Source organism: Cygnus atratus, chromosome 4, assembly GCF_013377495.2.
Source record: "Cygnus atratus isolate AKBS03 ecotype Queensland, Australia chromosome 4, CAtr_DNAZoo_HiC_assembly, whole genome shotgun sequence".
Taxonomy (NCBI): Eukaryota; Metazoa; Chordata; class Aves; order Anseriformes; family Anatidae; genus Cygnus; species Cygnus atratus.
The window spans coordinates 7,069,261-7,081,433 of NC_066365.1; the positions used below are offsets into that span (position 1 = coordinate 7,069,261).

General features: G+C 37.5%; 1 protein-coding gene across 1 annotated transcript in view; it reads left to right on the forward strand.

The window, feature by feature from the left end:
- Positions 1 to 12,173, forward strand: part of PPP3CA (protein phosphatase 3 catalytic subunit alpha) — a 198,460-nt gene that overhangs the window by 162,468 nt on the left and 23,819 nt on the right. The window contains exons 7-8 of the mRNA XM_035540680.1: positions 626 to 703; positions 2,584 to 2,678. Of these exons, the coding sequence (XP_035396573.1) occupies positions 626 to 703; positions 2,584 to 2,678 (173 nt within the window). The remainder of the gene's footprint in view (positions 1 to 625; positions 704 to 2,583; positions 2,679 to 12,173) is intronic.

Sequence of the window (12,173 nt, forward strand, 5' to 3'; positions counted from 1 at the left end):
CATGACAGAGGAATTTGTACATTTCATCTAATGATTTTGTTTACATTCATGCAGTAGAACAGGCCTTGTGAGGATGTATTTGATGGGCATGCTTTGGGGGTTTTCAGAAGTCATGCAATTTACATTTGAAGTTGCTAAGGGGAAAGATGATTCTTGTTTACCAGGGAGATGATGTTCAGAAGATCACAAATCTGTAATTTGGAAGCAGTTCTGCCTTCCTTCGTTCTTTCTCCTACTCTTCTCACATACCACATTATCTGGTGTCCGTAAGCAGCCTGTGTATGCTGCAGTTAGTGTGTGCAAGGTTGTTTGTTGCAAGCAACCATTGTATTGCGTTTTTTCTTTTTCTGAGCTCATTGAATCATAAAGCACAGTGGAAGAAATTTCCCACAAGCTACAAGGTGATTACTGTAATGAATTGCAACTTTACAGTATTCCTCTCCATGCAATTATGGGGTGAGGGAAAAAAGTACTGCTTCTAGTGTTGTCTCTACAGAAATCTGCCAGCAGAGCAGGGGCTGATTTCATGAATGATGCATTTTGGATGAAACATTTTTTGAAAGCTAGAACTAAATGTGGTGTTTCTGATAATACCATAACAGGTGCTGTTATTTTCTTCCAACAGTTACCCTGCTGTATGTGAATTCCTCCAGCACAATAACTTGTTATCTATACTTCGAGCTCATGAAGCCCAGGATGCTGGGTAAGTGCATGTGGAGAGGGAAAGGGGGCACTAATAATGAATAATGGCTCGTTGTTGTCAGACATGGCAAGGAAAGAAAGAATAACTGAGTGAGAGTGAACTGGAAAACTTAATTTTAATTTGCAACAGCTCTTGCTTTTCATTAAAGATACAAAAGCATACACTGGCATTAGAATGTGCAGTCTTGTACATGATTGCTACTGAGTTACAGGACTTAATGAATCCTTATATATCCCACTTAGCCTTAGCGATTTTAAGTGGCATACAGTGACCCAAAGTGATTTGGTTGGCAAGTGTTGGGGGAAAAACTAATTCAGCTCAGCAAAAGAAATTTTGCAAGTGTGGCTGAGACTTCTGACACACAGACTGCCATAATGCCTAGGAAAAGATTTGGCTTCTGATGGTCAGAACTGTTTTCTCTCAATACGTACATGAACAAAACTTCAGGGCCTACTGGTTTTACATTTTAGCAAGAAAATAATCTAAGGGAACTCAAAATGGCCACACATTATTTTTGTGCAGGAGTATCAGTAATGAATTTAAGGAGTCTTATTAAAGATACTGTGTGCAAAAACAATCCAGGTCAGGTACTGGGTATTGTTGATAGTTTGGTCATGAAACTATTGCCAGTGTAAAGACAGCATTTCTTTCTGCCACCTCAAAAAAAATCAAAAAAATTATCTCTTTGGGGAAATGTACCATACTTGTGAGACTATAATGAAGGATTGGTACCTGAATAAATAGTTTTGCATATCTTGCATAAATTACTAATGTGTTTATTGTGTTTATTTGGAGGTAGAAACTTTACCCAATCAGAAGAGTAATGAAAGATAAAGTAACAAGTTTATAGGAATGAGGTCGATACTCACTGCGCATATAAAAAGCTGTTCTGAATGCTTGAATTATCACATACTTAAAAACCTCAATGCAATTAAAAGCAATCGATTACTCTGCCAAAAATAACTGGCATAAAATACCCAAGGGTAATGAAATTTCATTTTTATTGTATTGCTTTCCAATAAATGGTGAAAAATAAAATTTTGTAGAAGGGATTGCACTGAGACTGTAGAATGGTTTCAGTGCAACTATTGTGGATGGTTGCCAGACTCTTCAGTTTCTTGTCACTGAGGACTAAAGAGGAGTATTTAGTGTTACTTGTCTCTAAGTAAGACAAAAGTACTCCTTGGTTGGTTTGCTTCCAGTTACTTGCAGGTTTAATGCTTGACCGATTGTATGTTGCTCTGTTGGACCAGTAAGCCTTTTATTTTACAAAAGGCAGCAAGGTTAAGTAATGAAAATATGCGAGCATTAATAAGGTGGCTAATAGACCAAATTAGATTAGACATAGCACCGAAAATATCTGACCCTTTGTTTCCCCTTCCTTTCTCATGCTTTCTACCCTGGCCTTGCCTTCACTTGCACATGCAGAAGGGCAAGCAGCTGGGAGGTCATGGGAGGACATGCCCTTCCCTTTGGTACAGTCACCTCTGAGGCACATGCTGGTGCTAGCCTTTACTCGCAGTCCTGTGGAAGGCAAAGTGCTGGGAGCATCCCAGGGTGTGCACATGTGCAGGCCACCTGACGCCGGAGATGGGCACTGAGCAAATCCGTAACAAAAAAACAACCTCTGCCATGCTAAATTGCAGACAGAGGTGTACTTTTGAGTATGGTGTGGTTCCCTTGCCACTCCGAGTGGAAATAATGAATAAATCTGCAGGAAGAATCTTTTTTCTTGTGATTTTAAAAAGCATATATGCATGCTTTCTGTCTTGGCATTTGTAAAACCCAGTGCAGTAATTTACTAGTTTTTTTTGCACTGCATTTGGTCAGTGACAAGTGCACTTTCAACGCAGGACGCTAATACCTTCTCTTTCCTTTAGGTATCGTATGTACAGGAAAAGCCAAACAACAGGCTTCCCTTCACTAATCACAATTTTTTCAGCACCAAACTATCTAGATGTATACAATAACAAAGGTAAGATTTAATTTCTGTTAATATACAGTAGACTGTACTTCTCTTTACTCAAATGTTTTACATTGTTTTTCCTTTTCTCTTCTTTCTCTCTTTATTACTTCATGTCCATTTCTTTCCTCTATTTATTAGTTCATGCCCATTCAATTTATTACATAATGCAAATCTAATTAAATTTATTACAGGCAGATGTACGCCTCTGAATATACTGTAGATTCTAATATGCCTTAGGATATTTCTGTATTTTGACTGCAAGTTATTAAGTAAACGTTATACAGGAAACGAAATTAAAAACAGCTCTATTAACTAAGAGAAGTATATTATGAAATGCTGTGGTTGAGGTGTTTGGAGACCAGTGCTCCTTATAATCAATTGTTTGTCCCTTTGCTCCTCCCCTTAAAATTAATGGGGTTTGTACACACAAACAGTCCTCTACCCAGCTAACAAACATTGACAGAGCATCAGTGGATAAGGAGTAGAATACCTGTGCTTTGTTTATTAATCAATTGAAAACTATTATGTAGGAAATAAAATATCATTAGCCAAAAATAAGTTGTTGCACGAATTAGCAGTCACTGGTCACTCTATAAAGACTCCATTAAATACAAGTGCTTGCAGCTTCTCTTAAAATCTTCTCTAACGAACTGGAAAAAAAATCGTGTTTCTAAAAATAACGCTTTCTAATAAATCTGTCCTCCTATATCTTGAAATGAGCAATAATATCTCCTTTCTCCTATTCCTAGTAAAGGTAACGTTATTGTGTTTGTGAGAAAAGGAAAATATTTTTTTCCCAGTGGTATTATTGAAAGCAGTTTCATTGCAGAGAGATCAATCTTTCTTGAACAGAGACATTTTTAATTTGGATACTTGTCTGCAAAGGGAGTAAGCTTTTTTTTTTCTTTCTCCCAAAAGAAAGCTTCCTCAGGCATCATTTTGTATTATAAAACCTTTAACCTAAAAGGTGTTATACCGTGAACTGTGTGCATGGGGAGAAAACAGCTCAGATAGTTCACTGTTAGGTAACGGGTTTTGTACACTTAGTTCTCAAAATGTATGTTAACTTGTGGAAAAATTAATGAGAGCATTCGGTAAAAACAAAAAAAAAACAACAAAAAACACCACCCAAGTAGAGCTTTCAGTAGCTATTTTTGTAAAAGTAAATAGTATAGGGACTTGTTAGCAACACAAGAAGAGCAGAATGAAACAAGGAATGCGTTAACTTTCTTGGCAGCATCGTTGTTCTTAGTGGAAAAGTGTTTACTTTCTGAGTTGGCTGCTTTGGGTAGAGCACAGACCGATGACAGGTCTGTAGAAGTAATCTGACATAAAGCATTTGCCTCTTATTTCATAATACGTGAAGGCAGTTCTATGCACGTGAAGGCAATGAGTGAACAACATGAGATTTTGTCATGTCAGCAAATGTTAATTATAAAGTAATGATTTATAATAATCAAAATCTTGAATTTTAAACCACAAAGTTTGGGTGGTAAAAAGAGCTGCCTTTCTGTTATCTCTGCTTCAGAGCAGAGTCATTTCACTTGTCTCAGGTTCTTTGCTGTGGTGGGCAGGGGTTAAAACTGGTGGAAAGTTTTTTCTGGTAAGAGGCTCAAGGCCAGCTTCTGAGAGGTAATGACTATCTGCCGTCACAAGTGAAGTTTGGATGCACTGCTGGGCATATCTGGTCTGAGTGAGCTCAGGCGAGATTGCAGCGGTGCGAGAGCAGTGCTGATGTGCCACTTTAATGTATCACTTTTTGTAAATGTAGAGGCTGACCTTTACTGGATTTCTAATGCGTTTCTGTTCAGTTTAACTGCCTCCTTTTCTCTCATTAGAAGTTTTAGATGTGTTATTTCATGAGACTGATTGCACTGTCTCTTGGCTTATGAAGTACATCATGCATATTTTTTCATGCTGCATCTTACTCATGCATCTTCATCTGGATAGCATTTGGGTGCTTGCTTCCCTGTTCAAGAAAGAAAAACTCAGCCATCCTAAATCAGCTAAAACCAAAACAAAACAAAAAAATGGCCACTTGTTGACTTCCTTGATTTGCAGCAAATGAACTAGCAAAGAACACAGCTTCTGACGGACAGACTGATTTCAGTAAGTGAAGGAAGGCTTGTCCGTGCAGAGGTGTTACAGAACAATTGCTGTATCTGACTCATTGTGCATTGGTGCAGAACCTGATTGATTTTTAAACCAAATCATTGGATTTTCAGTTACTGTCAGGTTTTGGAAAGGTAGTTACTGTCCTAGTAAGTGCCTGTCATTTCTAGAATACGTTCTTAGTATGCTTCTGGTTGTCACTTTAGCTAGTAAAATAACCCTACATAAATTCATGAGAGGCTCCATCTCCCACTGATATGAATGAGGTGTTCCAGGGTCATTTTTAAATATGGTGTTGCTTAAAAATAAAATGAAATTAAAAGCTGCAAGGGGCTAAGAACGCTCATTTTCTATCCTAGGTTGATAGTTCTTATACCCATTAAAGCACGTATACTTTTCTGTGTGTTTTCAGAGCACTTCAAGGACTGAGCTTGGCTGCCAGCTTTAAGGGTTTATTCAGCCCTCACTGGAGGGCAATCACTGGATTCAGATAATCACTCAGAGAGTAGTAGATAGGGAACATTACTAGAGCAAAAGGGGATTCAGCAGGAATAGCTTGAGATAAGGTACCCAAAGAAGACCACGTTCAGCATATCTGCTGTTAATAATGCTGTTATGGACCCTTTGCATATGCTGTCACACAGTACTGATCGGCCATGGGAATGTCTTTTGGCTGGGACTGCTTGGATTCTGGCACTGAAGGGAGTTTTCTGTATCCCTTTGGTATCCCTTTGGCCATGGTGTCTTGAAGGCTGCGTGAGTAATTCATCTGTCATGTGGCTGCTGGTCCTGCTGCAACTCCAGCCCACCCACATACATGACTTCAGGTGCCAAAGTTAGGTTTTTCAATTAGGAGGCTACTGTCAGGGGTTCCTATTGTAGTTAATGGAGACAGATGCTTTCAAAGTATTCAAAGACTCAGAAATGACCTAGATATGTGGAGTCTAGTGCATCTCCTCTTTCCAACACTATCCTTCTTCATTATTGTTATTAATGCCTTCCATATTCATTATAATGAAGAACATTGGCAAAGGTGAGGAATGTGTACATACGTTTTTGGCAACTTCTGAGCTTCTGTTCATTGTTTCATAGCTTTCTCAAACCTCTGTGCATTAAAGTATCTTTTTCTTTATGACTTTTAATAATATAAGATAATTATTAAAACTTTTTACAGGAAATACAGGTACATTGATTATCTTCTAAGACTGCTGTTGTTGGAGAGGATCAAAAATCTTCCTGCTGATTGTGGTAGTTGATTTTGTGATAGTTACTGGTGACTTTGAGGCCTCAGTTTAAGGCTGTACTGGTCAAGAAACTTCGAGAAAGCTGCATAAGTACAGATTTACCTCTAGATTTTAGGGCGCCCACCATCAGGAGGAATTCTGTATAGCAACAGAGCAAGAGGTTGCCAGAACGTACTGCATTGTGTGATCTATTGGCCTTGTACAGCTTTTAAACATTCATTCCCACACTTCAATTTTTAGTGGCTCTTGCTGCCTTAATTAGGGCTAGCTGTAATGCTCTTTGTGCCACAACAACAACAACAAAAAGATTTTAGAGAGGATCTAGAGAGTCAGGCAATTTATTTGTAAATTATTGCCAGTACTTAATATTTCAGTGTCTGGCTGTCATGTCAGTGTCATGCATGTATGTGCATGCTTTTTGGCTGAGTGAACAATTTTAACTAGCTGTCTAAAGACACAGACTATTATCTTTTGAACATTTTTAAAAGATTAGGTTTCACAGTGACGAGATAACCACCAGAGAATCCAAAGCTATTGAAAAAAATAACACGGTGTCTCTTCCAACATTCTTCAAAGTACATGTGCTGCTGCTGAAAGGGTGCAGATGATGGAAAGAAATGAAGGAAATATGCAGAGGAGGGGGGGTTTGGAAGACTACAAAAATCAAGAACAGATGTACATTGGTGTGCTTGTTAACAAATCCGATAAGTAACATATCAATGAAGCGTGTGTAAAGTATCAGCATGTGGTATACTGTAGATATATGTTAAGAAATATACCTGATGCAAACGAATCTGATGGGAAAGTTGTTTTCTTATTGGAAAAAGGCAGAGCAATGTACCTGGAAGGCAAGGATGATCTTTGAGAAATAACAGCACTTCAGGAGAACGAAAAGCTGTGCAACCTTCTGTTGGCCCTATCAGTTTTCTTGAATGCTTTATCACTGCTTTTGTGATGAGGCCTTCTCGTGGAAACAAAACCTTTTAAAGGGAACCTGCTGGGCTATCTTGGCCATCTCATTGCCAACGCAGAGATGTTTGTTACAAGTGATTTTTTTGTGGGCAATTGATAAAATCTTGAACACTGTGGCACTATTTCTTTTGAAGACACAATTGTACGTGTAAAATAAAAACCTTCTGACTTCTGTAAGGGAAGATTTTCCAACTGCAATTAGCCCTATTTTGGTATTGTGTTATTTACATCATTACCTTGGCATTGTAAGGCTTTTTTTTTTTTTTTTTTTTTTTTTTTGCCTTTGACAATGTTTAAACTCTGTTAAGCATTTTGCTAACCCTTCTCCCCGACCTGTCTCCGGCAGAAAACACGGTGGTTACTTGGCAACTCTGCTGGAGGAGAGAGCGCTGCTCCCCAGTGCGCAGCTAGTGCTAGTTAACTTGGCACTAAATCAGAAATTGCAAGTCTTCATTAAACGTGAAGAAGTTGAGACCTTTCACTGCTTTTATTTCCTAAATGCAGGATGGGTGTTCTGAAAAATGATGGGAAAATTAGTTAACTTGTTTGTGAAAATTACTTTGAGGTTGTTTACCTAAAAACATATAGTTCATCCTAGGCTAATATTTCTGCCATGCTCAACTTTTTTCTTCTGACAGACATTTTTTCAATTACTGAACAATTACACAGCAGTACTTGAAGCAGGTTGTGTAATGTATTTCAGTAATTCTGAACTACAGGTCATACAGTTCAATGTTGTTAACTTTGCCTAAGGCCTTAATTCAGCTCCCAATATATAGGCTTTTAAAGTGCTATTTGAGATGCCAGAAGGATCAGACATCCACTCAGATCTGACAGGTATGACACAAGATGAGTGATCTAGACTCATCTTTAACAGAGGGAGGCCAAGGAGATCCCCCAGGGGATCTCAGGTGGCACCAGGTGCTTACATTTGACCCTGAGAAGGTTAGAAGAGCTGTCTCTGTTCCTAGCTGAAGGAAGGAGGCTTCTCACCTGCCTATTTTTCACCACCTGTATGTCCAGCCATAGGTACCAAGGTAAAATGCTTAAAGCTAAACAGTATGAATGCCCCTTGTCTGCTTCATTAGTGTTTCATTTCATTCTAATGTGATTTCAGCATCCGATATCTCAGTTTACAAGCATTGGAAAGAGGTATAATGTCATTTGGGATATCTGCACATCTTCACTTTACAAAACATTGGCTTCTAAAACTCATTTACAAGAGCAAGTACCAAAATTACATTAAAATGTGTGTGGCTGTTTAGGAATAATAAAATAAGGTTCTTGCTCTGGTTTGTGATTATAGACTATAAAACTGTTACTGGTGGCTTAGTCTGCTAGCATCTGTCTGAGTACAGCTTTAGAAAGAGAAGTTTAGGGACTGGATAACGAGGAACTAAACTTGGAAATTAAAGTTTGAGAGAGTTGGGTTTTCCTCAGTTACCAGTTTCATAATCAAAGGAACCCATCCCGCTTTTTTATCTCCTCAACCAGCAACCATGTGGCCCATAGTCATATAATCCTCAAACAATTCCTCCTCCTTCAGGGCCTTTGAGGTCTCCTGTAGCTACTTAGGCATCGGATTAATGTGGACTTCAGAATGAAGAAGAGGTGAAACGCCCAAACCTTTTCTGAGCCAACAAAGAAAGAACAGAGCTATGACCAGAAGAAAGCAAGGGGCCAGAAAACCTCAGAGAAACTGCTGCTATACCAGAGAAGGACTTTTCTTGACCAAGCTAACGTTTTCTTCTTCTGATTACAAAGCATCATACTAGTTATTTAATAAAAAAAAAATATTTTGTCTACATTATACATATAGAGTAAAGATTTAAAATTACAAATTCATAAAAGCATTTGTGACACTGGTAACTAACCTACCTTATTTTATTCTCTTAAGAGTAGAGTTATTTTAGAAGACTTCCTTCTTTGTTATTACACTGCTCTATTGTACAGTGTTATTTTCCTTCAAGTGGCTCTTGAAGTCATTGGAGGACCTGTACAGGTCATTTGCAGAGGGGAAAAGTTTCTGAAATACTGTTGTTGGAACTTGCTTTAGTAAGATATTCAGGTATATAAATTAATAAGATGATGTGAAGATTTTTTTGGACAGTAATCTCAAATTATCTTCCTTCAGAACAAACCACCCAACCAAATAAAAGCCCTAAAACCATTTAATCTGATTTTTGCCAACTGTTCTGTTTACAGATCGGTCCTTTTTAGAGGCTAGTTAATTTTAAAAAAAAATCTTATAAAATTGAATTATTCAACTTTCATATAATTTAGAAATAAACTTGATAAATTGAAGAAATAGCGGAAAGGAAAAAAAAACTCTACCTCAGCTCACTAAGATGATGAAGTTGAAGTTTTATTCCTAAATGAATCTTCACATCCATTAAATAGTCCTTTTTGTGTGGTTTTGATTCATTTTTACTATAAAGCCACAAGCTATTTATTTTTATTATGCAATTGTGTCACTGTAATGGAAGGAAAATGATTTTTGATCTGCCCTAGGTAATTTCAGCCAAAAAACGATGGAAATATTAAGAGCATTGATACTAGTTCTCTCATTTTTGCTAATACCAGTATTAAACCATTTTTACTGAAAAGCAGAATGGCTGCCAAAAGAGATTGAATGGGCAAGAGTCAAATGTGGTTTATTTAAATGAAGGGTGTTTGGCAAAAGTTCATGTAAATGTTAGCAAATCAGCCACAAAATGGAAGACCTTTAGCAAGCTATTGAATTTTTGTACTAACCGACAATGTAGTGCATTACAAAAAAAAAAAAAGTTTATTGTCCAATTGAAACACTCTTTAGTCAGTGGAAATAGATGAATAATTAAATTGATTGTTCACCCCCTTCAGTCAATGTTGTGATACATGGCATCTCCTATATTATTTGACATATTGCAGTCATACAACTTCATTGCCAGTACTGGTGCCAGTACTGGTTGTTGAGGAATAACCAGCTGCAGAACTATGTTCCTCCTAGGTAAGGCACAAATGCAAAGGCAGGTGGAAAGGGGAAAACAAGGAATGATATATCTTCTAATCTGTATATTTGATGTAGTATATTTCTGACATACTCTTGATTCTTGCTGTTTCATTTATGATGGTATTATCATGCATGCTCCTTCTCTGAGTCATTTTTCTTTGACTAAAGCTGAGGAGGATCGTTCCCAGGGTCACAGGTTCCTAGTTTTCATTAGGATGGCTTAATTCAGAGCTTCAAAAGGCAAATTGAAGCCTATTTACAGTTACATATGTTGTCCAAAACGTGCAGCATGTTGTCTCCAGCATAAACAGTATTTGATGACAGCTTGTCTACAGCTACAGAACTAGAATTGTGACGTGATCAGGTCATTAACAGCAGAACACAGTGAAGTAATTTTTATGTGAAGGTAAGCACTTGAATGGGAATTATGTTCACAGCTATATGTAGATGCTAGTAGTGAGTTGACCAGTGAACTTGATTTTAAGTCCATTGAGCTGTCTTTTAAACTGAAAATCCACTTTTTTTTTCCAGTAATAAAAATGTAAGGCACTAGCACCTTTTACAATGGATGTAACCTTCAGATGTATTGACTTAGTCCTGTGTTGATCAAAAATCTTCTCTGCGGTCCTGTACCTATATTATTTAGGAACTTTTATTTATGTTGGAGATAGTTATGAGTCCCTTCAGTTTTAGATGGTCGTCTCAAAATTACCTTTCTCTCCATGAGCAAAGAAATATTTTCTCTTCTGTTCATAAATGGCTCTGTTCACATCCATGCAGAACATTTGTTCTGTGCATGTGCATAATTCGAGAAACTACTGACTTTTAAAAAGCACAATCTGTAAATTAAATTATACACTAATTATGTTAGAGATGCTGTTACCAGGTTGAGTCTTCAACTGCATTATTAAGATTTTACAAGAAGATTATCAAGGTTTTTATGAGAAGACAAAAAAATTTTTTTTTGAAGGAGTGGAGAAGGAAAGGATAAGATTTACTGCTTTACTCTTTCCCAAATGGGAGCAGATAGCCCATAAAGCAAACAATAGAAATCCAGCGCTCGGTGATTTTTATTGAAACACCATATTATTGAAAGCTCTCCCTCAATATATTCTTTTAAAGCCAACAAATAGACCTGTGATCCAAACACCTGTTGCACCCATCCCCATTCTGTGTTCTTCCAGGTGGTCTCAGTAAATGACCTGAAATTTTAGTCATCTACAGCAACCTAATAATTACAGCTATTAAAAAATAATAATAATAATTTCAAAGTGCATAGAAGTCTAGAAATGCTGTGGAACATGGTATTAGCATAATGTTGGGCAAACTTTATGCTTCAGAAAACGAGCTTTGATAGGGGCAGTTATCTAGGTTTATTGTAGACTTCGTTTTATGTCATCTGTTGCTTTTTCATTGTTATTACTTTACCCCTTTCTAGCCAAATTGATATTTCCCCTTTCTCTCCTGCTTTCACTCTTAGCTGTCTTAATAATACCCAAGCACTGTTCATGCCTTTCCTCCTTCATCAGACTTCCAGCTGCACTGGGCCTGGGTACTGCGTGGTCTCTTCTGGAAACAATTAGCTGTTTTTTTTACTGATGTCCTTTGTGACACTTTGTTTTCCTTTGTTCTGAGTATTGGATAGACAACTTAAAGTCAATCAGGTCCTGTTTCAGGTATGAGCCTGAAGTCCATTATCACGAGTTAGCACTGAACTTGACAAGGTGCTTTAAAAAGCTTATATGTAGCTATGTCATAAATACCTATATTTCTGCCTATTAACAGGTGTAGTCTTTTTTTCCTTTTTCTGTTGACAGTTGTTGACAAGAATGATAGGATTTGTAGCATTTAAAATTCATATTATTATGCATTTCTATTATAGGGGACAGTCTCATGTGCATATAGCTTAAATAATGTGAGAAGAAAGTATCATGTGTTGTACATTAACCATGAATGAAATATGTGGAAAATGTTCCCTGAAAGAGCAGCATTCAGAATCTGAATGATTAACATTTTCATTTATTATCTCCAATGTGGCTGTGAGGAGCTCAGATAACTGTGGAATGGAAGTCTGCCTGATTCCCTTGTGGTGGCAGATCCTAGAGCCTGTGCTTGCGTCTGTTCAAAGAGTTATTAATTCACTTAACAATGCATCTTAGTGCAAGGGAAAGCTGACAACACCGC